This window comes from Amyelois transitella, chromosome 5, assembly GCF_032362555.1.
Source record: "Amyelois transitella isolate CPQ chromosome 5, ilAmyTran1.1, whole genome shotgun sequence".
In the NCBI taxonomy this organism is placed as follows: Eukaryota; Metazoa; Arthropoda; class Insecta; order Lepidoptera; family Pyralidae; genus Amyelois; species Amyelois transitella.
The window spans coordinates 10,393,135-10,421,046 of NC_083508.1; the positions used below are offsets into that span (position 1 = coordinate 10,393,135).

Here is a 27,912-nt window from a genome sequence, read left to right on the forward strand (position 1 = left end):
ATAGAACGTCCTCTCTGTTCCATTTCGGCACCCGTTTTTGGATAAATTTTTAAAGACAAAATCATATACGGTTGATTGATGAATAGGAGATTGCCCAGGTATCTTTTGAGGCACATGTTAATGCAGCATTTAATTTAGGTATGAGTTTGACACATAAATGACGATGAACGTTGACCAACAAGATTAAAAGCATTTAGTTTTGCAATGTTTTGTGTAGGTGACCTAAACCGGCTTAGCTATGGCGGCAGTGATGTGAAGTTCAGTGAAAAATGGCCTGGTTTTGTAGTAGTGTTTAATGTCCATTTATAAATTATTCCAAATTCAAGTGTATCGTTGTAGCTATAGCGCAGTAAAGACTCCATAACAAAAGAATACAGTATTAAAGTCTGTTCTTTTTTTAAACAGCGTCAAGGGATTCGCTATTGTATAATTCAGTCAGACATAGATACAGTGAGGCGCAAAATTACAAAAAAAAAAAAACCTTTTACACTAAACTGTACGTCTCTTTCTATCATGAAGCGTAATAGACAAAACTCTTTTATAAATAAACTGAAGAATTCTGTTTGCAACAGAGTCTTTCGTAAATTGTGAGTTTCAATAATAAACAATTACCTGTGGCATGATGTCTTCTAATGGGTAATCCTTCACTACCGGTACTATTTGACCTTGTTCGCATTTGAACCTTTTCTGTTTCTGAAAATTAATATAAAAAAATTTTGACCCAAGTTTTACTCAACTGTTTGGTATATATACAAAGATGGGAATGTCTATTAGGAGATTTCAATAGTGTTTAAAAATGCAAGTGGAAATCTATAGTCTCTGCCTACCCCAATAGGAGACAGGCGTAATAGTATGTATGTATGTATGTCTATCTTACCGGGCACATATCCATCTGGAGGCGGGCAATGAAGGTGCTTGCTGCCGGTGATGACGAGCTGGTTGCCGGAAAGGCTGCCGCCGAGGGGTACTTCCACGTGTTCCAGCTCTGCAAAACGTACATGAACACGAAATTGAAATAAGAGACATATCACACTGATTTATGTAGCAAATGTAACATTTTGAAGGTAAGTGGAGATATATAAAAAAATATAAATATCTTTTTCCGAATAACACAAACTGAAATCTTAGAAGAAAAAGGAAATCATTAAAAGAAACAATGTGTAGGTCATTTTTATTGACGTTTACGAATTACGCGTTTGTATTCCGAGCTGCCAAGTTTTGGGACCAAGTTACTCTTGACTTCTTTTTCCGCTCGACAAAGATTTAGTAAACATACACAAAACTTTGCTCAGAGTTGTTCTCCTCTCCTGCTTGTTTAGGTCTCAAACTCATTCATTTGCATTATCTTAGTAGCTTCTACTTCTACGAGTAGCAACCCCTGTCAACCTCTAAAACAAACATACCTTGCTGAGGTTGTACATCCAAAGACCTCGCTTCTCTTCTGCTCGCTCTGGTCTCGAACTCTTTCCTTCGCAGCGCCACACTGGGCTCCAGCCGCGTGGTGGAGAGGCGCGCCAGCTCACTGCGGGCGACCTCTGTCCGCCTCTCGCCGCCTCCGCGCGCCTCTTCCAGCTGCCTCGTCCTGGCTGTCACCAGTTGGAGCTCTGGCACTGGATACCTGGAAGATAGAAGTTAAATGTTGGTATTTTTCTGTCACTATGCAACAAAGCCACCAGCCATCCACCAGCCAAGGACGTGTCGCAAGTTAAAATGTAGTCTAATATTAACTAATAGCTTAGCTCCTAATAAGTAGAATATTGTAGTTGGATGGTTGTTTGTCCGATACTCAAATCAATACCTAAATCAAGAAGGCGTCTTGAGATCATTTCAATTTTATTTCACTAAGATTCTAAAAAGTCTCATAAAGTGGGTCTAATACTAGATTCACAAGGACTATTATATATTTACCTGCTATCTTGATTACTCGTCGCGGACTCATCTTTAAGTTCGCTAGATCCGTTATTGTTTACAGTCCCGACATTATTGCTCTGTATGCTCGGAGCAGTCTCCTGTATTTTTGATAGAGTCGACACAAACTGGCTCTTATCAGGTTTTGACTTGCTTCTATCCACATGCGCGCCATTCAGTTCACCGTAACCACTGTACGTGCCGCTGTCGACGCTTGCTGAGCAATCTTCTCTTTTATCTTGCGGGGGTGGGGATGCTGCCAAGGGAGGGGATGTAGCAGGAGGTGGCCACGCTGGTTTTTGTAATTTTTGAGGTCTGGCGTAGAATTCCTTTTGTTGAATTAGCGGGGCTGCGTCCGGAGTCGCCCATCCAGTGGGCTGACTAGGACGTCGAAGGAATGCCTCCTTTTGTTCGAGACTTTTTCGTATTCGGGAGAGGATAATCGAGTCGTCTTGTTCTCGTCCTGTCAGGGTAGAGTTGGAGTCGAAGGAGCCTAAGCTGTCTTTGCTTTCTGTTGCTGAAGACGGTAGCGATGTGTCGGACTCTCGCCTGCTGTAATTTAAAGAAAATGGAGATATAATTATCCTATATTGTTTTTATCACTTATTTTTGTCATAACCAGCCTTCCATTAAAATTACAATGACGGACTTTTTATCGTTTGGAGAGTTATCTTCAACTTTATTAATTAGTTATAAAGGAACTGATATAATAGATAGTGTTTTATATTGACTTTTTAGCTAAGAAAAATTTCCAAGTCACAGTTGCACTTCAGTTCACGACTGTTATGTTATCAATAAATAAATAAACACAAAAATAAAGGTTCACCTATCATGCAACAGATAATGCTGCATCCGTGGCACATCGAGTCTCGCCGCCAGGGTTCCCACAGGGGCGTACTCTGGGTCCTCCCGCAGCCTCGCCGGGGCCTGCGGGGCCGGCAGCGCAGGCCTAGTCCTCCGGTACGCGTCGAAGAGCCGCGACTCGTGCTCGGTGAGCGGTGCTGGCATCTCGATTGCGCGCTGGTTCGATTCGGGGTTGTAGGCCGCCTCGCTGAAATACTGTGAAGTATTTTTTTATTATATATAGGTGTCTTTGCTTGCTTAGTCTTTGACTATTTTTACAATATCAATAGTTGCTGCATGTTTAGTTTGTAATTGCGATTACAGTTTGAGACATTACAACTGATGAAACAAGACTACCATGGTTTATAAAAAAGGTTTATCTGAATTGAATTTTTGTGCTCCGACTATATTCTGGAATGTATTTACGGTTTTAAAGGAATTTAAAGATTTAGATTACTTCATTGCAGGATGCATCAAAATAAATATGAAAAGATGTAGTCTTATTCTGCTTGCTCAAGACTAGATTCTTCCATACAGATCCATTTGTATGATTTGTAGGTAAGCAAGTAACTGTTTACTTGTACTAGTTAATTTTAGCACCGACGACAACTTCATTATGTAAAATTGCTAGAAAAGCTTTTATTATTTTTAAAAATTTCTCAAAAGAGCAAAAGGTGCAACACTTACTTTAAGAAGAATAAATATACGATACCTAGGGAAATATTGAAAATAACATTCACTATGGTGATTTATTGAGCCATAAAAGTCTAAATGCATCCTTGCTGTGTAGTCATACTTTAAATACATGGGAACTTGCCAGAACAACTGAACAATCGTAATGAACATGCAAAAAGCTTATTTTAAAACAGCGTAGGCAGACGCAACGCAACGGATTCAATTCCGCCATAAAAGAATAAGTAAACAGGAGGGTCGCTTTAATCGAACTATAAAAACTTCTACAAAAAAATTGCACAACACTGATTTGTTTAACGTTAAAAGGAAGAAGATTTTTTTAAATGTCATATTGTCATCTAGTACCGATGGATTTGAAAACAATCAAAAGATTTTTCCTGCCAACATGTAAAAGTTATAATATAAATAATCATTACGTGTTTTCCACTGGTGTCGCTTTAAAGTTCAGAGTATATACGTAGGTATCAACGTAAAGACAAACTAGTAAATATTTTAAGACTGTCTTTCATTAATCTCTCCCTTTATCAATACAAAGAACACCCCCATTACGAGATAAATGACCTTATTATATTCTGTCTTCAGTATTCCAAATTGCTGATTTATATTTAATGTATCGTTGCTAAATCTTGATGTTTAAACTACCTATCTTTCTGTACTCTCCTTACTTTTGATACCACCCAAACGGATGCGGTTCTCGTAAATGTGGTGATCGAAATCTTGAGTCACCGATATAGGATAGGTCAGTGCTCTCCAATTACGATTTGCACATGTGGCGTAACAAGAGTTCTTTGGTAATAATCAAGCATTTGTATCGAGGAATAGTAGATATCAATATTCGTTAGAATGTAAGGATATACGACTTCATATTATGTGAAATATATATTATCTATGGTTGCTATGTAGAACAGTTGAATATAGAACAGAAAGCTGTGAGCTTTATGACTATTCTACATATACCAGAGATTACCATAGCGCGCGGGGATTTACATCTATGGTTATAGATTTATTCATTGAACGAGTAACTATAATATATTGTAAATTAAATGAAAATCACGCTAAACTTCCCAATCTTATCAACATTTCTTTAAAAGTAATTTTTCAACCGAAACTCGCCTGACTTTGATGGATACGGATAGGTATATGAATATGATTAAGCTTCACAAATTGAAAAGATGTATGAAATGTTACTGAGTGTAAATTCAATCTAGAAATGTCTGAATGAAATAAGAGACTAAGACATTTTATGCTATTTTTTTTTTCATATTTATTATAATTATGGTCTTGTGATTGGACAATGAGATTGGCAGTTCTCTTAGTTACAATAATGACTATTGAAACAAATCCTAAAAAGCTAAAAAAATCTCCATTACTCATTGAATCTGGTGGAATTAACACGCGGAGAGTGGGGGATCTCCCGATTCGTCAATGCCTTGAAATTCGGCATGCCTCATTGGTTCACGTAACAGAAGCCACTTTAGATAACCAACTCACCCTTTGCAACAAGTCGTGATCCCTTGGCACGACCGTAAGCCTAAGCGTTCTCGGTTCCCTCTGGACGATCTGAACTACTCTCTGGTAGGACGCTTTAGTGTTCCCGCACGCGACCGGCACGCCGTTGACGGCGAGTATCCGGTCGCCGGCGCGTAGTCCGGCCGCCGCCGCCGGTCCGCCCGGCCGGACCGCCTTCACGAAGATGGTGTCCATTGGAGCGACCACCGCGCCCACCGCCAGCAGGCGCGCGTCATCGTATAGGTCCTGGAATGAATACAATGTTTTGTAAGAATTATGACAGGTTTTCAAATCCAGTTTGGTTAGTTCAAGATAGAAGCAGAATTTGTTATGTCAAGAACTTTTAAGAGACAAGACTGAAGTGTCAAGATTTTAAGCAGGGGCTGGTGAATGTATCAAGCGGTTGATGAAGAACACATAAAGATACTCGTATTGTGTTAAGTACCCAATTCCTTAGGAAATAACCTGATGAAAACGTACCGTCAAGGACTCCGGAGGGTAGACGACCAAGTGCCTCAATGAAAAGCCGAAGTTGTGTCTAGCGTCGACTTTGTGTATGGTGATGGTGCGCGGTGCGGCACACAGCGACGCTGGCGCGGACGAGGCGGTCGGGGGCGGCAGCGCGACGGGGCCGTGGACTGTTGGTGGGGGCTGTGGACACAAAAAAAGAGCTATTAATACTTATAATAGTTAAAAATCTATTCATAAAAAGCATCGAGTTATTTAAAATAAAACGTAATCCTACTACTATTATAAAGGCGAAAGTTTGTATGGATGTTTGTTACTCTTTCACGCAAAAACTACTGAACCGATTACCATGAAATTTGGTATGTAGGTAGCTGAAGACCCAGAATAACACATAGGCTACTTTTTATCCCAGAGTTCCCGCGGGATTGATAGGGTTTCCATGCGGACGAAGTCGCGGGCGGCCTCTAGTTATATATAAAATTCTCGTATCACAATATTCGTTCCCGTACTTTCAGAGGAGTACCCTCCGAAACGGCTTAACCGATTCTCATGAAATGTTGTGAGTATATTGAGTAGGTCTGAGGTCGGCCGACATTTATTTTTCAAATCCCTTAGTGATAAGGGTTTGTCCATCCTTAACATTTTTTTACTAGTAATTACTTAAAAATATTTATATGGCAAAACAACGTTTGCCGGGACAGCTAGTCGAGCGCTGCAGCAATTATTTTCTTTACCTAGCATAAGGTGATATGTTTTAAATACGCCTATCAAAATTAAGATCTTGTATTAACTTATGAAACTTTTTATATTACGCTAATTCAGAAGATTTGAAGAAGCATACAGAGGGACTGTGGCAAGTGGAAAATTGTAGCATTTGTCTACCCAGGAAAGAGACGCTATTTGATGAACGTTTGTATGCAAAATAATTTTCGACGTAAGTAGTAGCCATATCCCATGTCAACATAATGTTTGCTTGAGCAATTAATGGGTCACACAGCTACAGTCAACAGCAAAAATAATTGACTAGTTAAATTCCTTAGCAACATTATAATTTTCATTTCCATAAACTCGGTCAAGTGGAAATCTGCTACAATAACAATTACGGACTGGTTAATACATATTTCTATAAAGTTCGATCAAGTGTAAACGGGCCACAGCGACAACCCTCCAAGACAAATTCACAGCTGCCTTAATTCGAAGTGACAGCCATCGCCGGCAACGCTCTTGTGGTTACTGACAATTATAGTTTCCTTCTTACTCTGTTGATTCAATCCATACACATACATTAGCCCCACAGCGTAGCACGCGCGATACCGTTTTCGTAGCTCGAAAAACTATCACTGTTTCGTTTTTTATTATGACTTGAAACGGGACAGGGATAATGTTTCGGGATAAAAATGGCGTCTTGCATGCCACATACTTACTAAAGGGGCAAGTTTCCAAGAACTGAAATTTCAACGTACCTCTATAACATTTCAGAAATAAAGAGAAAAAGAAAAAATATGTAACGTATGTTTATCATTAGATAGAACGGATAAAGTATCAAATTAAAAAAAAGGAAAAAAAAGCTCCATGTGATGTAAAACTTATTTGGAGATTTGATTAAAAAAACAAGATGAAAGTCTCACACACAAACAATAAATTTTTTTATTTAAAATGGACGGCTTGACTAGGACTAAGGAGACAACACTTAAGAGTAAATTTCACCATAAAGTTAGTAACAATTTACGTAGAATTTTTATGTAGCTCTCGTTTTGGAGCTAAACACGTCACTATACTATGAAAAAGTAAAATTTCCTTAACTGGAGATGACAGCTTGTTACGATTTGGATGCCGTCATAGTAATATGGTGCAACTCATTTCCTTTGACATTCTCTATATGGAGATTATTAACTATTTTGTGGTTAAAATTATTTGTAAATCTCTGCTTGAAGGATATAGGATGAACCTCGTAAAACATTAAAAATCTAATAAATGTAAACGCCTCTGCTACTATGTCTGAAAGGTTTCTTGTTTATGATGCAATAAAGTTGTAAGTGCCACACTTAAGTGCGTATAATAGTTATAAATCAATCATTTTTAGGGTACGAAAATCCTTACGCTTTGAAAATCATGACGTCTTTTAAAGGTAAATATATTAATAATTATACTATATACATACATTATATTATATGGCGTGTGGTTCCAGGTACCAATAAAAAAAGAATAGGATCACTCCATCTCTTTCCCATGGATGTCATAAAAGGCGACTAAGGGATAGGCTTATAAACTTGGGATTCTGGATTAAAGAGAAACTATCAGCGCAAACAAGTCTTTTAAATTAAAAACTAATGCATAAAAATCTTTCCATTAGATTGCAACACATAATTACGCTAAACAAATACTTCCTCTTTTTGCACATAAGTGCACTTTCATTGTAAAATCAGAGAGACATCGCCCCAAACATTAAACGAACCTAGTAAAACTTTATCTCGGTGCCTTCATAAATTGACAAGAATGGCAATCCCGCGCCGGATGAAGTTATTAAAATAAACAAGATGTTGCCTGTTACTTCGTCTGTAATCAACTTTTCATTGCAGCGGTAAAAATACAGAAGACATACTAAGTTAACTTTTTCAATACAATATATTGGCTTCAGGCAAGCTCGACGCCGTTTTTATTGCTGTCCCGTTTCACGTCATAATAAAAAGCGAAACAGCGATAGTTTTTCGCGCGATAATAACGGCGTCGCGCGTGCCTTGCTACAGGGGCGAGAAGTGTTAAGTTTGTTAGCAAATTTTCTTTTGTGGAAGTGCCAATTCTAGCATGTTAAGGAAGAATTTTATAATATGCTACAGAAGTGTGATAGACGAATGCTTAACTAGTAAGCTAGAACGAAAAATGGTTTGACACCTAAGCGCAAAATCACTGGTAATAGCTAGGCCAAAATTTAGGCCAATCACAGTAAAATCATGACAAATAAAAAAGCTAACATATAAAGATGTTATTTTCTAGTGATAGCACTCTACTGGGATTTTGAAATACCTTTCCCATGTCAACTATTCCAATTCCCGCTTTAAGCCTTAGCTTGTTTATAATAATCTAGAAGCTATGTTAGTCATTTAAAGATGGTCAGTAGTGCAGTGGATCGCTCCTTGATGCGCACTTTCCACATAATAAAAACTAAATGAACATGGCCCGTTTCCGATCGGTTTAGGTATTGGAAAGTATGCGCGTGCGACGCGTATTGCCCTCGAATACTTCGCTATTTAGTAATAGCGTTCAATGGATACCATTACCTTTTATCGTTTGTCATTAGGAGTATCTGTGACGATGGTTTAATTCTCAAATAATGGTCGGATATGTAGGACTGAAAAATACTTTTGTTGCAAACCATTGGCTATTTAAATTTTCATATTATGTGCACTGAATGTGACTATGACTTTTGACTATGACAAAATCTGTCCTTTGGTGTCGTAACTCCTTTAATGATTTCCTTATGTGACAGTCCTATAAAAATGGGAAATGCCGTTCTAAAGATTACCCTGAAGAAGAAATTATTTATCCCTTACTTGTCACAATATAAGTATTTATTGCCCTCTTTCTTCATTACCGCACGAGTACCGCCTTCCGTCCTATCCCTTGAATACACTCGACACTGGCAAAAATAACCTTTGACAAGAAGTTTGATTGCCAAAACGAAGAAAAGAAAAAAAAATATCTAAAAGGCAAATCAAAACTTCACCCCAACAAGTAACCAACCTGACCAATCCGGAAGCTGATCAGGCGCGGTGCCCAGCTGTCGGTGCAGTGATACCTTAATCTGGTAACTTGACGCCGATGCACCAGGCTTCCTGCCGCCTTTGCATGCGATATTGGATGAATCAAATTACGGAAAGTTTTAATAAAGAATACTAATTTAAAAAAAAAATAAGTCGGCCAGTATTTTTTTTTATTCATGCCTAAATAAGAATACATTTTTGACCAGTCTCGTAATTCATAAACTTTTATATCATGAAGTGCAAACGTCAGTGCAAAGCAAAGTGAGAGGGAGTGGGTGGAACTAGGAAGAGAAAATTTGGGTTCTTGTAAGTTATACTAAACATCTCATAAAATAATATGAAATTTAAACCATTTACAATTTCTCCTACGAAACCAGACAAGTTGCTTCAATCTAAGAGAAAGATCTTCTTACATTATTCAGATTACTTGTGGAAGCCACACTATACCGTAGACACTTAACCATACAATTTGTAAACAAGTTTATTTGAACTAAGTATTTATCTTTTCTTTAAAACGCGTAACTTGGTAGTATCACAAAAGATCTATTTTACCTAAGTACCAAATTACTCGTAGTCGGTAAGTTAATGCGAACACATTTATAAGTATTTCCACGAGAGGTTTATCTGCACTCTAATTAACGCATTAGGCAAACAGAATAAGCAACTGAAAACATGTACAATAAATCACGCTGATACATGTTACAGGGCTGCCAGATCACTTATAGTATTTCCCAGACAATGTCACACTTAAAACCAGGTGTTTTTGTCTGATGATTGTACACTAGGGTGTGCAGTTTTTACTGATCACTGATTATAGTATTAGCAAGCTCAATCATACGTGAAAGAAAATCAATAAGATTGAATCAGAAGATTGCTGAGTTTTGTATCTTACAATGTACATTTACTTTTGTCAGAGTGTAAGTCATTGTCATGTACTCCCACCAAACTCCGCAAAATTATTCAAAATAACATAACAGACACGACAAAACCTAGCTTATAACTAGTCCTGCCCGGGGCAGTCATTGAATAATCACGTTAGTTAACTTTGGACGGCGGCAGCCCTACCCGGGTCATGCCATTAGCCTTCTGAGGCTGTCCGGCAGTAGCTACCCCATTAACAGCGCCCGTGAATCATGACAACTAGATCGCCAAGTTGAAGTTTGCAGAGTGGAACTGCAACATATTAATTTTTGTGTGAGCGGTAAAGTTAGAAGAGGAAGGCGAACGCATCTTGATTGAAACGGCAACGTCCTGACGAAAGGTCAGGTCAATAGTACCCTGTATATACCCTTAACTGATGAGATTGAATGATAAGAGTTACACATGTATGTTGATGAAGCTAAAGAAGTTCTACAGGAAGGAGGTGTGATTTCATGTTTTGTTGGAACCATATAGGTAAATCACATTTTCGAAAATCTGAAAGCTGCGTTTAGTTTGAGATTCAGAGGCAGAGACAGGTTGCGAGCCCGTCATCTTAAAAAAGGACTACCAGCAACCCATAAAACCGACATAACTTTATTCATTTGTACAGACAAGCCTTATAACTAATTATCATAAAATCACTACCAAGTTGTAAAGTGTTCATTTGTCCTACGTTTATAGCTAGTGTATCCTGTAACTCCTTATCTTAAGCTCACCGGAATAGCTTTCCCTCTAAATATTTGCTTTTAACCTTGCATGGACACTTCCATGAATAAATACATCTTTAATGTTTTAGTGATTCACACTTTCACAGTTTTATTACACTGGTTCTGTAATTACTACCTTTAAGTGGAACTGACCTAAGTCAAGGGAATGTTTTTCCTCTCATTATAAACATATTAAGTGGCTTAGGTCGTAGAACAGTTAAATGGGTACATTTTTAATGACTGTGTGACAAGGGATCAGAAATGCCTGACCTTCGTTTCAGTTTAAATTAAATATAGGTAGAATCTTAATAGTAAACCTTAGTGGGCGCCTACATCGTTTCAACAATATGTATGTATCGGTTAACTAATTTATTGTCCAAATCTATAATACCCGAAAACTGACGAGCTTGAACGAAAATACATGGATGAAAGTATGAATGAATGGAGAAGTGTAATGAATGTAAGTAGTTATATACACTTACCACTGTGCCTAAATTTACAATAGATTGACTGATTGACCGACATATTGGCGATTAGTGGTTTAAGAATTTTGGCGAATTGTTTCTTAGTGCAGTCTTCACTAAGAAACAATTCGCCAAAATTCTTAATATAAACGGTTATAACAGGATTTTTCGTTTGTTCCAGCGTGCTTACTAAAGCAAAAGTCTTATACATATATATGTACATACATAAAATCACGCCTCTTTCCGGGAGGGGTAGGCAGAGACTACATCTTTCCACTTGCCACGATCTCTGCATAATTCCTTCGCTTCATCCACATTCATAACTCTCTTCATGTAAGCTCGGCGGTTTCGGGCACCTACTCTTGACCTGACCCTTTACCAGGACGTCCTTAATTTGATCAAGATACTTTCGTCTAGGTAAAAGTCTTATATTAAGTTAAATATTATCTAACGATGTTCTCACACTTATTGATCCAACAACAGTTTTCTAAAGTTTCCCCGGTCGATTATCGTAACGATAGCCATCAATCAACAACAGGCTGGGCGACTTTTCTCCGTAATGTATCAGCGTTATCATGATATCAATCTTTGCTCCACATCCCTTGTCCAGAGTTTTTTTTAAAAACTTGTCACTATGTGAATTTCAATTCCATTCAGCTGAAAGTGGTCTGTCTTTTGGAGACTGTTCAATCTTTCTACCCCGTAAAGGATAGAGACGTGATGAATTCGTCTTGAATGAAGTCTTGTTTATACAAACTCTAATGCAGCTATTTTATAGCTGCCATCAATCGCTTACAAAATAAAATTAACTGTTAATTGCTCTTCAAATAATCGCAAAGTATCTTGATATATTTAAGTCATTGGACCATGGTCGTAATAAGTTATGACTCAAGACATCTTCCCAGTAATTAACCGGGAATGTCAATCTATCCAGTTTTATTATAAAGTAATTAAGATACAGAAGAGGCACCAAGGAAATCCACATTCATATCCACACTTTATACAGAGAAAAGATTTGTATTTCTGTGTGTTTATAACGAATAAACTCAAAAACTACTGGGCTAATTTTCACGAAATTTGCTAAGATATAGAATAGACCTTTGGAAGTCACATAGAAAACAATACTATTCTGTAAATTTCCCACGGGAGCAAAGTCCCGCGCAAAAGCAAGTCGCCCCGCGCAGTAGCTTGTCGATCCTCGATTCGGTCAACAATACAAAATTTTTCAATACCTTGCTTTTTAATGTTTGTTTGTATAAGTAACAGACCAGCTTACATATAAAAATTAGGAGTATGAATGGATGAAGTAAAAAAAAACGCAGTGATTGTGATCGTAGCAAGTGGAAAGATGTAGACTGCCAAGCCCTAACAGAAAAGAGGCGTGATTCGTCTTATTTATTTACACTTTATTGCACAAACAACGTTGATACAATGGACGGATTTAATGCTAAAAGCATTATCTAACACTCAACCTTTGGGTTCAGCAGACTTCGGCGTCTTATCTTCAGCACTCTGCATCGTCTTACTTCAGCAATATAAATATCTTATGAATTTAATAGATGAAGAAGACCCGATGACTTCCCACCCGATACACATTTCTCTTCTATGCTTTCCATATTTGTTGCTTTATTGATATCAAGCGTTAACGACCAATAAAAATGTTTACTCAAAACATTGCAGCCAATGAGAGTGTGTGGAAGTGATAGTTAACAATTTACAGTTACCAAATAGTTATGAGGTAGGAGTTGTGGCCCGCGGCTTTGTTTCCGAAGTTGCAATTCAAACCTTCTTGTTTGTAAAAACCGTATGAAAATATATGAAACATTGTGATAGACGCGTTTGATGAGTTTTCATAATTACGAGTATGTTTAATATCATATCGGTTGAAGTATGACGTTGCGTTCCCTGGTATCACTAGGGACGTTAAAGGTAGAAGTGATTAGCTTGCGTGGACAACGCATGACCAAATCTCGCTTACCATGAAACAGATTGGAGTCTAGGCGCACCAAAATTATCAATTAAATATATTTTTATTATAACTATTCCAATTTCCTATTTCCAACTATTTATTTGACATAAAAGTCTTGTGAAGACCAATTTAAGAAATATACAATATACTTAAAAAAAAATTAAATGATTATTTGAATGCTACTTTAAATACGAAAGTTTATCTTGACATCATCAGCATCAAGATTGAAGCTGACTCATTCATTCACATTCAAAGTAGTTCCATTGATAAGTCAACCATTTCGGACTAACAAACATTGAATAGTCTTTTGGACTTTAACTTACTGAAAGCATAAAAAAATAAAATAAAAATATTTCATGGCTTTACCAATTAACGATTTATTTCAAAATAAATCAGGGCAAATATTGAGGTCAGTAAGACCCTATTAGTGGTTGGAAAGTATCGATAAAACAAGGTTATCGAACAATACGATGGTGGCGACTAAAGATTTGCATTGATAACGATCGAGGTCGTAATTAATTTTTCCGAAACAAGTAATCAGATGTGACGGTAATTTTTACTATCAGTAGAAAAAGTCCTCTAGCAAATATAGTAACAATAATCAGCAATAAAAAACAAATATGTAGACATTTATTACTAAGTGACTATATAACTGACACAGTTTAACAACTGAAATTACTGGACTGAAAACATCTAAAATGCTAGATATTCTTAACTTAGTTAATTTCTCAATATCTTCTTAAATGCTATGAATTACTTTATTCATATATATCCATAAATGTTTGATATAGATACATAAAATAGGTGTTAAAAATTAAACATCATCCATATATTAAGTGAAGGACAAGGACATGCATTAACGACTACGTGTAACTAAAATACAAAAAACAAGTACCTACGTTACACATAAGCTTAAAAAAATTTAACCGTATTTATTTTATTCATGACCATTTGATAGTTATCAATGCATTAACGAAGGCTGCATGTCCAGTTACTTCAGACAATACAAAGATCTTATCTTCTTAAAGAACAGTTAAAAAATAATGACCATTTTAACGCCAGTATCGAGTAACTTGATATACAGTTTATTATTTTTCCGCTACAATTATCTGCGTCTCGAATGTCACGTTTAAACATTATGAGTAGTAAGGAAACGTGATATTTTTGTAGTTTAGCGCGCTATTATTAAGATTACAATAATGTATTAATAAAAATGGTTTAACATATAGAGAGAACGAACATTTGCACCCAATGATCAAATACACATAACACAACGATTCGAGTTTGTGAATTTGAATCGATATGGTGGCCCTGTATATAACGACTGAACACAACACTATTAAAATCGGCTCTATAAAATTAAGTGGTGGTATACTTTGATTGCAACTAGGGAACATGTGTGTGCTAGTCCGCTGAGCCGGTACAGTCAAAGATTCCTACTTACACATGAGTCACCAAAAATATGTGAGTACTGAATGAAGAGAGTCTGCCATTAACAGTGCTTGCGGGATAGACAGAGCCAACAGTCTTGAAAAGACTGATAGGCCACGTTCAGCTTTTTGGCTTAATGATAGAATTGAGATTCAAATAGTGACAGGTTGCTAGCCCATCGCCTACAAAAATAATCCCAAGTTTGCAAGCCTATCCCTTAGTTGCCTTATACGACATCCATTGGGAAGAGATGGAGTGGTCCTATTATTTTTTGTACTGGTGCCGGGACCACACGGCAAATGCCATTAATATCGAAATTATATATTTAGTAGGTACTTTTCTGAGAGTCGTGATCGTATATGTAAGGTGCCCGGTTAAGACGTTTGGTGCACAGAAACGCACCGGTTCGAATGCCACCTCGGCCATGTATCACTGACTATTTCGAAGTATGTACCTCTTTTAGTTTGAAAACTAACTGATGTTTTAATGGTATATGAAAAACATCGTGAGGAAACCCGTGTGACATGTGTAACCTTAAGATGCAATACGGGTAAGGTTCCCCTGAAAATGTTGCGGAAGTCAGACGGGAGTCGCTTCGTGTAAAAACCTGACTCACCCACTGGGATCCATGGTCAAGGGCTTACCCCGCGCTCCTCTCCAGAGTGTTGAAGATGCAACCGTGACTTTAGCCAGGAAGAAGAATATAGTAATTTTTACAATGGAAGGAGCTCTTACTATGTCAATTTCCTTCTATCGATAGATCATTTCAAATTTTCTGTTACTGTATGATACATACATACATATAATCACGTCTATATTCCTTGCGTGGTAGAAGACCCAACAGTCTCGAAAAAACTGATAGGCCACGTTCAGCTGTTTGGCTTTATGATGGAATTGATAAATTGATATTCAAATAGTGACAGGTTGCTAGCCCATCGCCTAAAAGAATCCCAAGTTTATAAGCCTATCCCCTTAGTAGCCTTTTACCACATCTATGGGAACGAGATGGAGTGGTCCTATTCTTTTTTTTATTGGTGCCGGGATCCACACAGCACCCGGGAACCACACGGCACGGTTACTGTATAAACCTCCCACAATAAAATACAAGTTCGTAAAACTAAGTTACGTACCGTTTCGCGTACACACGCCCAATTAAACTATTTCCCCTTGACGTTGAAATGTTACCGGCTTCCTCCATTCGAGATCTGCTAATGTACTCCGATTACGCCAAAGCTCTGAATTGATTACGACGTGTAGCCGATAACCGCTGTGCCATTATATAAAATACAGATAGACTACTTCATTGCTGGTCTGAGGGGTTAGTGCGAGTTTTACTGGATCAAACGCGTGGTAGCGAGCATTAAAAAAAATAGGTAAAAAAACTTTTTAAGTTAAACGGTTTTATGTTAAACATACATTGCAATGTTTAATATAAATGTACTAAAAACCAAAAAATAATAAAATAGATACAGTCGTGGGAATTATAAACATATGCATAGACTAGACTAAAATAAAACCGTGGGGCACGTCAATTGTCTACAAATTATAGACTTAATGTGCGATGGAAGAATCGTTTAATTCGTCGTTAGGCAGTTGGCCCGCAGACGGTGCGCAAATTACTTACTATTTTGCTGGCTAGCGAGGAATCGTTTCACTGCTCGTAGTTTGTCTTTAATCGACAAAACTTATGATAAAAGTACTACTCGCTCAACATTATGAAACCCTAAAACTCGCTTAATCGAGCTTGCTAACTTGTTTCCACATTCTAGCCCTACTTATCACACGTCCATCGTTGTCGGTTGAACAACTGCCTAATTATAGTGTAACATTACAAAACAAACATTTTAATCAACGATTGTAGACAATTGACGTGCCCCACGGTTTTATTTTAGTCTAGTCTATGCATATGTTTATAATTCCCACGACTGTATCTATTTTATTATTTTTTGGTTTTTAGTACATTTATATTAAACATTGCAATGTATGTTTAACATAAAACCGTTTAACTTAAAAAGTTTTTTTACCTATTTTTATTTTCTAGTTTTTAGTTGTAACGAATAAACTCAAAAACTACTGGACCGATTTGAATGAAATTTGGCACAGGGATAGACTTAACCTTCAGGAGTAACATAGGCTACATTTTATCCCACTGATTAGATTTTAATTTTGAATAGTAAATTGTATTCTACTTGTTGAGACCTTTCATTTGATACCCATGTTGATGGGATTGATAAAACCTAAGTTATCCGCCATTTTGTAGAGGCCGCCATCTTGGATTTCAATTTTTTATAGTATATTGTATTCTGCTTGTTGAGCCCTTTCATTTGATACCCATATTGATGGGATTAATGAAACCTAAATTATCCGCCATTTTGTAACGGCGGCCATCTTGAATTTATAATGATAATGAATAAACATAATTATATTGTCACCAAAATCCAAAGTGTATACAAAATTTCAGATTAATCGGTTGACAGGAAGAGGGTGAAATTTGAATTACTAAATTTGACCCAAGAATAAAACAAACGGGGTGAGCTAAATAAAACCGTTTAATAAAAACATAGTGTATGCCGGCTCTTTCTCTTCCCAAACGGTTTGTAAAGGTCAATTAGGGAAAGGCTTATAAACTTAGGATCCTAGTAGGCGATGGGCTAGAAATCGGTCACCATTTGAATCACAAATTCAACATGAAGCTATACAAATGAACTTGGCTTTTCAGTCTTGACTATATGGGGATAAAGACGTAATACGTATTTGTCCAGTTTGTACAGAATATTCAATAAACAATCCGAGAATAATCTGTTGAACTTTCTAGTATAGTAATATAAATAAAACTGTTTACAATTCACAGAGAAAACGAAGCGTTACGTTACGTTCACACGCAAAAATATTTTTATTATTTTAATGAATCAGTAACATAGCTTTTGATTGATTCAAGGTGGACGAAGTCGCGAGCAACAGCAATTCAAACGTAAGTTGGTTCTGTATTCTTATTATATTGCGACACCTGTTGTCTGTGCAGCATAGCGTTTCTGAATACTGTTTCCTCTCAATGGGAGGTCGATGAGATAATGTCAGCATTAGATATTAGGTAGATCTTGACGTTGAAATAAGAGCATTTATAGGGTTTTATTGTCGTAACGTTTAAGTTCTTTTTAAAATTACATAGCAAAGAATTTAGCACCAAAAAATACAGGCTTTTCGCAGATACCTTGGGCACTATAGTTCTTACCGGGATAAAAAGTACATATATATATAAAAAGTACATATATGTGAATTTCAAGAAGAATAATTCAATAGATAACTCGTGAAGAAGTAACAAGTAAACTTACTTTCATTGCACGCATTTACATGCATTTATGATATAAGTTGGGATTAAAACTTGAGTACCCTTGCAGCTCCTTCCGCGTTAAGCGAAAAATCCCGTTTATTAGTGTTCCCGCGGGAGTTTTAATTTAATAAACCCTCTCTTAATTTATCTGTCACAAATTTAGATACAACGGTTAGGCCTGTGCGTTGTTTGTCAGTCACTTACCTAGTAACAAAGATTTACTCTGAACCTTTATACCAAAGTCTTTTCTCTAATGTATGTACTATTTTTAATCCATTGACTTTGCGTGTATGTTTTTTCTATATTCGTTATCAACAAATTTGAGGTTTTATATTTGGGTTTTATTATTTTACAATTATTTAATTAATGTTGCTTAATAGCCATTCCAACTTTACCTATTTTGTCGAACTCTTTGTAATTAATCAAGTTTTTTCTTTTTTTACATCGCTACAATTTGCACATGTCTTACTCGTTTCGTTTGACATCTAAATATGTTTTAAACGCCAAGTATTTCCATTAATTAAGCCATTAAAGGAACGGTGATTACAGAGAAATCTGAATAGCCAATAGTCATATTAATGTTTATTGGAAATGTAACCAGTTTTAATTAGCTCAATGTCTCATTAACTGCGTGTATATGTTAGGGTAACCATGAATTATGCTGATATTTAATTAATTTTTCGCTGAAGAATTTAGAAGTGTTTATAAAATTTTAGTTGCTTATGATTTATGTGATTTTTTAAATTTTATTTGAATTACCCTGAAACTAAAATCAGAAATTGAATAAAGTGTGATATTATGTCAACATAAATTACAGTTAAATTGCTTTGATTCATATTCTAATTTTATGGGAAATGAATATGAAAAGCCGAGGAAAGCGTACATATTTTTTTGTAACGGTCATTTGTCATTACAATATAATACAACAACTTTTTATTGCACCAAAATAAATAACATCAAATTCACATGTATGTAAAAACATTGCAGCAATAGGATACCTTACCACTTAAAGCTATCCCTCCCTTCTAACCTTTAAATTATTGATTCCCTATAGCATTTAAAAGATTAGTATTAGTAAAATTGATTTTAAAAATATTCTATTTTTTTTAGGACTAATGGTAAACCTACAGAAGGTTATTATTATCAACATTGCTGGCTGGTTAGAAAAACCGATACATTTTTAATCAGTAACTTTCGATTTCAGCCAATCCCATGACCACAACCACCAATGTAAGTACAACCACTCTCGCGCCACAGAGCAGCGAGGTAATAGATATAAAACCACTTACAATTTGTAGTCGCAATATTTTCTGATATCTTCTGTTTAAATGTTTTTGAGCAAAAAAATATTACTTGTGGCTTTGAAATGTGATTAAAAAGCAAGTTACTCGTTTAATACACACTAGTATTATACGAGTCCTTTTGGAAAAGAGTCAAACTACGCGAATAAAATCAATCAAACCAGCAACAATTTCTCTCTAAGAAGCGCTGAAACACTGAAATAGCGTCAAAAGCAAATTCTATACAGAAGTTTATTTTCTGTTCACTTGTTAGTTTGTGCCCCCAAGATATTGGACGATTATCCGCTCCTGTTATTACTTTCCGTCACAATGATTATATCGATTCTAGAAATAATAATCCCGATATGAAATCGATAGCATTTATATTGGAGTAATCGAATGGTATAATTTGTTCTGTTCCGTGGTTATACTCTAGCTCGGAAATGAGAAACCTTTGGTAAATCTATTTCTTGTTTAGTTTCGTTTTAACATGTACAAATAACTTATTTTTTTTTAAGTAATGGTTCTTAATATTCATAATGTGTTCTGAAAGTGTAGGTGAAAAGCTATTTCAACTATTTTATCGTATAGTTTTGGCGTAATCTTGAAAAATATGTGGCCTAAGTCGCGAGCTTAACACAGTTGTTTTTTTGTATGGTTTCTTTGTAATACTAGTTGCGAAACATTACGTGTTGATTCTTATGTAATTATAAAACTTACACGCGTATAAGTACTCGCATATCTGAGTCTAGCTAATTTTACTGAATCAATTCCAATTACGTGCTTCCAAACCGACAATCATGTAATGTGACGCAAACGGCTCATTGAAACAGCGCAAATTATCTGAAATGGTTGGTAATGAGATATGAGCAATAGGCGCGGAAAATGGTCAATTGAGTCCTCAAGGCCAGCTTTATGCCCTCATCATCTTTTCAAAGGCTTTGATCCCGGGTGTGCACTTACCTCTTCAGAGGCTGATGACCACGAACGTGTATTGTATAAATCAGACCTTTGCAGGGGAATCTAACCAATATTTGATCATGCTTACACATCTATGTGCATGGGTCCTGATTTTAAAAATCCGAGTCACATTACTCAGATCAAATAGTTGGCTGGCTTAATTTTGGAATTGAGATCCAATTAAAGTGATAGGTTGCTAGCCCATCGCCTGATTCGATAAAGCTGCGATTTGTTCACTTTTATTCATTTATGATATGGTGCAATAAAAAAGGGTAACTAATCCCAAAAGAGAATCCCAAGTTATTAAGCATTTCGTTGTCAACCTTAACAAAAAAAAAAAACTTTCAATCATTACCATACTAACGATCGGTTGGTGTGACTACCGCTCATTATAGAACGCTGTCGCGCATTATTACGTACTGAAGGATTTAGATTCACTTTCATGAGGGAATGAGTTATTGATTCGGAAAGGTGAATTTTATATGTAGGTTTGTTTGCTGAAATTGTTTTAATGGAATGGGAAGGCCTAGACGAATGTGCCTTAATCAAAATAAGGACGTACTGGCTAAAGGTCAGGTCAAGAGTACCCGAAACCGAACTTGCATGAACAGGTATGAATGTGGATGAAGCGAAAGAAGTATGCAGTAATCGTGGAAAGTGGAAAGATGTAGTCCCTGCCTAACCCTCTGGGGAAAAGACGTGATATTATGTATATATGTTTAAATGGATGTCTATTAGTCATATGTTGAGTGACAGATAAATAAAAACAACATAACAATGCTGCATAAAAGTCTCCCTACTTTCAAACTAGCGGTCCACTTCTTCAATGGCTTATATAACGGCGAGAGAATTTTCACTATCGGGTCAATGTTTAGGAAGAAAAACCTAAAATATATTTATAACTGTCATAAAGTACTGTGTGTAGTCAACTCTATATCCCCCTTGTGGGGTATACAGAGCCAACAGTAGTTTTTTGAAACACCAAGTTCAGTTGTATGGCTTAATGATGCAATTGAGATTCAATAGTGATAGGTTGCTAGTTAGCCTTTCCCTCAGTCGCTTTTTACGACATCCATTGGAAGATATGGAGTGGTTCCAGGAACCACTGTGTGTTTCTGCGTACCGTTAGCTCTCCTTAATAAGTGGCTAGTACATCAAAATTAGGAACACTTAATTCTATTTCAGGTTTGACGTCAAAGCTAATTATATAAACAATTTTAGGTCAAGGGACGGTCTAGCCGCAGCCACTCATGTTAAAAGAACTTTCGTCTTTTCGTCTGTCCGTCTTTCTGACAGTGATTTATGGACTGCAGACTTTCTAAATGGTTCCTCACAATGGTCAATTGGTACAAAATGCAGCGATAACAATAGGGCGAATAGAGTTAAAATTGCTTTTGTTAATTTAATTTTTGAAGATAATATCTAATAGTATCAATTCATCTTTTCAGTTAAATAGCAAACAACAATGTAATTACATACAAGTACAAATGTAATTGCGTATGCGGTACGAATTTAATTATATAATCAACAGTTGCATGTATTCATAAAAAATAAAATGAAATGAAGTGTTTACCTACTTCATATTACCTAATAAATTTTTTATGAGTATAAAATGTGTTAGTGTTAAATTTTCAAAAATAAACTGATTTTTCAAAATGGAAGTCTGAAATGGATAGTTTCAAATTGAAAATCAACAAATTCAATTTTCAGTGTCGAAAGATAAGTGTTTTCTGTTTTTGTCTCTGTATTTAACGGTTTGAGGCTCTGTCACACCTGGTCATGATAAAGACGTCACAGACTCTTACTAAAAGTAATTATTGGCTGGATATTAGCTTCCGTAGCTTTCCACGAATCTTTCCTCAGCGTACGTCGTAATTTACGTCATATTAACTATTTGATAGCAGTGCTATAGTTTTCCATGTACTTATGCATAACCGACACACCTTTTCCTTAAGGTTTCCTCGATATGTTAGGTTCCTCTTAAAAGCTTCCAGAGGTCAGATCGCAGGGAAGCTTCGTTTAAAAACCTGACTCACCCAATCCAGAATAAGGATCCAAGGCGTACACCAGTACCCAGAGAAGACAAGATGTAACCAGGACTGACGCCAGGAGAAAGAAGAATATTTAGTTTCCACATCGCGTGTAGTAATGAAAAGATGCCAATTAAGATTCTAGTCAATTCCCAGGTTATGTAAAGTTGACAGCTACAACAAACGGCCGGTGATAACATCGGTGTCCGGCTGATAAAACAATGTAATTTGTAGTTCCCTTATCGGGCGCGATATCGGCGCCTTTGACAGGTGCTAATGATAAAACAAAAGCATAATTGTGAACGTAAAACGTTAATGTTTAACAGGTAAATGGGTTAAATTGAACCTTATGAATAATCTGCAAACCTAACTTTTGAATTAAATTCGTTTGTCCCACGTACATATATAACGATTATTTAGGTAATAACTAACTCTCAATAAAACTCCACTCATCCAGAATCAGGTATTAATATTACTGATAGATTTTCCATCCATAAACAGATTTTTACGTTCACGGCGAGAACAGTAAAAATAAATTTCCACCCGTCTACCGTCTGGCAATAGGATGACTCAATCGAATCCAATTGCGTACGATGCTCCGGAATTAATCACATCACTAGTCACTACCGTCTGGTCGAATTCTCGCGTAACTCGAAAATTAATATCGATAGATCGTTAACGAGCCAGAAATATCTCGCTGGAATCGATTTCCGCGTACGGAAATAATCGTATATGATGATACAGCTATTGTTATTGTTATATAGATATAATTATCGAGTAGTTTTAGTAGGTTCCGTTTTATTTCTTCTGACCGCCAAACATACCTGTCTTCTTCTTTGTCGTTACCTTATCCCACTTCCTACGTGGGGTCAGCACTGGTCGCCGTCCATCCATCTCTTTTTCGGTCTTCCCCTATTTATTTCCCAATTATTTATTTCTCAAACATACCTGTAACAATGATAAAAAATATTAGGTAGGCAGGCAGGTGAATATGTGATATGAAATATGCGAAGGCAAGGGAAAGAGAAAAAAAGGAATACATAAACAAATAATTAGGTAGTATTGAGGTAAAAATAAGTAGCCTATTCGTCTACACTCTTGAAAAAATCGTATATTCATATCTTTCTTTGGAAACCCAAAAAATCCTTTTACAGCTTAAGTTGCATCATCGTGCATGATGTCCCTTTTATCGGAGTTTATGCACTATCCATTACAAAAACGTATTCTTCAAAAGCTGTAAGTACTTTTAACTTCCAACTGTGAGCACTAGGCCTAAATTAGCGGACTAATTAGCAGACATGTCGCGTATTTACAAAACGGGCGCGGCGCCGAAAGGGCACTCTCGTTGAACTTTCAGCCATTAGCTAATTGTATATTGGTGTTACGCAACAGGTCATGTATCGTAAGAGCTTACTTTATTATAACACTAGCTTTTACTTAGCTCCCGCGGGACTTGCCAAAAATAAATTGATTAGATGCCTACGTCATAGTAAATATAAGTTGGTTCAGATTTTCATTTTTTTAAAGTTTATAACAAATTTCCCAAAAAATAAAAAATGTTTTCCACATGCCGGTGTAATTTTGATTTTGCTTTCTGAATACTTCAATAATTACTGCATTGCTACCTTTATGAAATGCATTGTGTAAGAATAAATGTATGAACTTGAATCAATAGTGAAATAGCGCATATATAATTTTTTTAAGATTTGCCCAACAAGAAGTTTAAGACCCGCCTTTGTCTAATAATGAGAATAATACAATAATATCTACGAATGTCATCTGTATTGTATGTCATTGACAGCGCCGTAAATATTGCGAGACCTACAACGCAAAGCGACCCGATTCTTCTTTCTAATGTTAATCCCAAGTACAATTTAAATTTTCCGTGGAGGATCCCGGGGTGCGCATTTTGACTATGATCTTACACTGGGTAATTGAGGTTTTTATACGAAACGTCTCCGGTCTGATCTCTCACCTTTACAGGGAAACCTGACCCGCATTGGTAAAGGTTACACTAGATGAATGTGCCTATTCCTTTAGTCGTCTTTTATGCATGATTAAAGTACCGAAAACCACACGGCACAGCGACAAATGCCCTGATTGTATGACCCAAAACAGCCATCGGCACCAAAAGAATTTGATAATTAAATAGCATGCCACCTTTAGTTCCTCAATTAAGCTAAAACGTGCAAGTGTTAAAATACCTTTAAATGCCCTAATAAACATAAAAACGCACACTGAAATCGTGCCACTTGCTTTGGAGTTAAGTGGGTTCCTATGTTATGTACTGATGGCCGGTGCACCAATGTTCCTAATGGGACACATTAGCGGTACAGAATAGTGAAAATACAGAAGATTTTGCTCTACGAGTTTGGTTCTCCAGCAAAGGTTGCGGGGTCAGATGGGAGTCGTAAAGGCGCAGACCGTGCTCCTTTCGGAACTAACCAGAGGAAGAAGAAGACAGAAGATTTTTCTATATACTAGGTATTTCCTAAAAGTGGAAGAGAAATGCTAGAAGCAATAAGTTTACTTTTTGTAGCTTTTAGGTTAATGTTTTAATGTATTTAAAATTAAATATATTGATTTTGTTTATTTTTGTCAAGATTAATCACGATCGTTCTTTGAATTATTGTACAATTAAAGCGAGATAAAAGGTGAGATATAGTTTGACAAGCGTACGGTTATATAACCTTCTGTGCTCTCTTTATTTTTATCGGCACTTTAGCCAAATGTCACCATATTTAACTCACATAACGTTAACTTCATCGTGTCCTTGTTGGGACACTGGTGATACAATTTTCTTAATTCGCGGGTCTCAAATATAACTAATATATTAGTTTAACTATAAGCTTTTCGCGACGTATTGCCCTTTCATTGAATGTTCTCTATAAAATCCGTAATAATCTTCAGGATACTGTCACTATTTGACTATTGGCTCTGTCTACCCCTTAAGGGGTAAAGACCTGATATTTGTGTAGGTATGTTCTCATATTTCAGGTCTCCTTGCTGGCATTAGCTCACGTAATTCACAAACATAATGAAGTATGTATTTGTGTATGTAGGTCATAGCTCAGACGGCGGTATTTTCGGCCGCATGTGAACTCGTGCGCAAGCGGCTGTCATATCGGCTGTCACTGCAAGTGGAATTCCGAATTTAAATACGATATATCTGCTGTTCGATTCTATAAATATCTTGCGAAATGAAATGTAGGAATGTCATTTGCTGACAATAAACCTTTAGTGGTCCAAATGAAAGGTTACTGACAAAATATCATTATTTTATAATTATTGGCAGAAGCAAACTAGTGGCAAAGTGTGAACTTTGCCAGTATTTTGATAACTTGATTGATCGAGCGGTCCAAAAACAAAACCTATCTTGCTATCGGGTAAAAATGCTAAGAGAAAATTTTAATAAACAAGTCAATGTTTCAAATTCCAATTGACTTTCTAGTATTGCGACCCGGCTCGTTACAACTCCCAGGGTCCTTCCAATGATGATCTAGGGCCACAGGTCTATTCACACAAGACACACAACAATATGTTTTTTCTACTTCCTCTTTTTAGGTTTTTTTTAACCTATAATAATTACGAGCGGAAGATAAGGTTAGATAAGCATTGTCAACAATCGTGAATAACCCTGAAGAATGTCTAGAACCAGATATTAGGATTTACCAGCCACCAGTTAAATTTGCTAAGTAGGTTGTCTTGCACAGTTTATAAGCTCAAGTAGTGCTATTACAATAATGTTTGGCGGCTATCATCATATTGCGACAGGCTGCGCAGACGCTGGATAGACGGTGGTCCAAGTTATAAGTTTCAGCGACAAAAATGTGAAGTGTTATAAATTATTGAGGTGGTTAAATAAAATGCCAGAAACTTATTGAAGAAAATTGTGAGACAATTTAATTTTATAGGGTCGACGCGATAGAACACGATGGGCTACGTTTCCGCTTAAGATAGCAAAAAAATTAGATAAAGAGAAACGATTTGAAGTCTTACAAAAAACCTTAAATATTATTATCAGATTTAAGACAGTACTACTGTCTTCTTTCTTGTGTATTGTTTCAATTTCGCTTTTATTTATGTGAGACGAACAATTGCCTTTCTGCCACAGAAGAGAAACTAAGTTCTCCTACTCAGCCATACCTTTAGTGTTTCATCTTCATAAAGTTTATAACAGACCGGTACATCGCTATCGGTAAATTATTATAAAGTCCCCCTATTTTCTCTGTCCATATGTATAGGTACTCCTTATCTCACAAAGTAGTGTACGTATTTTGTTTCTGCTTTAAATGTTGGAAATAGGGTTTTCTGAGAAAGGTTTATATCTATAAATGCTACCCGTGCAAAGCCGGAACGGATCGCTAGTACTCTATTTAAAGAACTAACGTTCATAATTTTAGCCTACGCACTTTCTTCCATCGAAAACCGCTTAACATCCTACCTTGGGCCATCCACCAACTGGACCACCAGAAGCCGCTAAGTGGATAATGTCAATTGGCAGTACTCATTCCGCATTCCAGGCTCTTAATGTGGACATTAGCCCATGAGGCAAGCGTGTGAGAGTGATGATGAAATGGGACATTAAATAATCGACGCGTAGGATTAGGCTTTGAGTGTTTCCTTTGATTTTTTGGGGAATTGATGTCTTTAGCACGAGTATATACACGAATACTTAATTACCAGAATTCATAGTAAAAATCTCGCAACAATTTAAGTTCTAGCTAGAGTACCCTAAATGTCTTAAAATGCTTTAAGCCGCTGCCGGTTCCAGTCGCCATCTGGTGTTGACAAACTTTTTCTTTACAATATGATTTCTCATCTGTTAACTGTTTCTTATAGACTGACAATAAGTTAGACGGGGTATTGGTACTATCACAGTCTCCTGGTATTTTTTTCTAATTTGTTTAATAACGATTGCATTACTCTATGCGATTTTTCCTCAACCGTGTATTTCACAACAATTACAATTTGTTATTGAATCTCAGTTTCTTCAGAGCTCTGACTAAATTTCTTTTAACAAATGACTCACTGATTGACATAGGTACATCGCAATATGGAACAAAGATGAACAAAGAAATGCAAACGCTTGCAACACCTTGTGTCATTGACAAATATCAAAAATATGTTACACATATCTTCTTTTATAATTCAAAAATCGACTGTGAAACTATCAGCTTAAGGTTTACAACTGTTAATGGTGTCATTTGTAGCCGATACTCATACTAGGTATGTAGGACATCTATCAATAGTCCCTTCGCATTGCGTTAACATGCAGGAGAAAGTGGCGTGTGGACATTATCCCTTTACAAAACGGCACCTGTGACCCTATTTAAGAAATCATTACATTTTAGAACTTAAAACTTAAGCATAAATACTTATTCTACGTTAAATTTACTTTGTAAAAAATTGAGTATATAATAAAAAAAAAAAATTTCTGCATTTATAATTTTTTTAATTAAGTTTTTTTTTTCTGGTTGTAAAGCCTTTTAAGCGATTCTTTTTGTAGAGCCAGCAGCAGCAGCCACTCTAGCTGAACGTGGTCTTTCTGACTTTTTAAAACATTGTAAGAAAGCACAATGTTTTAAAAAGTCAAAAAGTTTGGTTTGTTTGTAAATAATTTATTATACATAACAA

General features: G+C 36.4%; 1 protein-coding gene across 5 annotated transcripts in view; it reads right to left on the bottom strand.

Annotated features, from left to right (window-relative positions):
* LOC106134502 (rho GTPase-activating protein 21) overlaps window positions 1-27,912 on the bottom strand; it is a 335,912-nt gene that overhangs the window by 81,385 nt on the left and 226,615 nt on the right. For all 5 annotated transcript variants that reach the window (XM_013334565.2, XM_060944386.1, XM_060944387.1 and 2 more), the window contains 7 exons: window positions 5,434-5,604; window positions 4,936-5,199; window positions 2,735-2,967; window positions 1,909-2,460; window positions 1,404-1,618; window positions 878-985; window positions 613-693 (listed from right to left, as the gene is read on the bottom strand). In XM_013334565.2, the coding sequence (XP_013190019.1) occupies window positions 613-693; window positions 878-985; window positions 1,404-1,618; window positions 1,909-2,460; window positions 2,735-2,967; window positions 4,936-5,199; window positions 5,434-5,604 (1,624 nt within the window). The remainder of the gene's footprint in view (window positions 1-612; window positions 694-877; window positions 986-1,403; window positions 1,619-1,908; window positions 2,461-2,734; window positions 2,968-4,935; window positions 5,200-5,433; window positions 5,605-27,912) is intronic.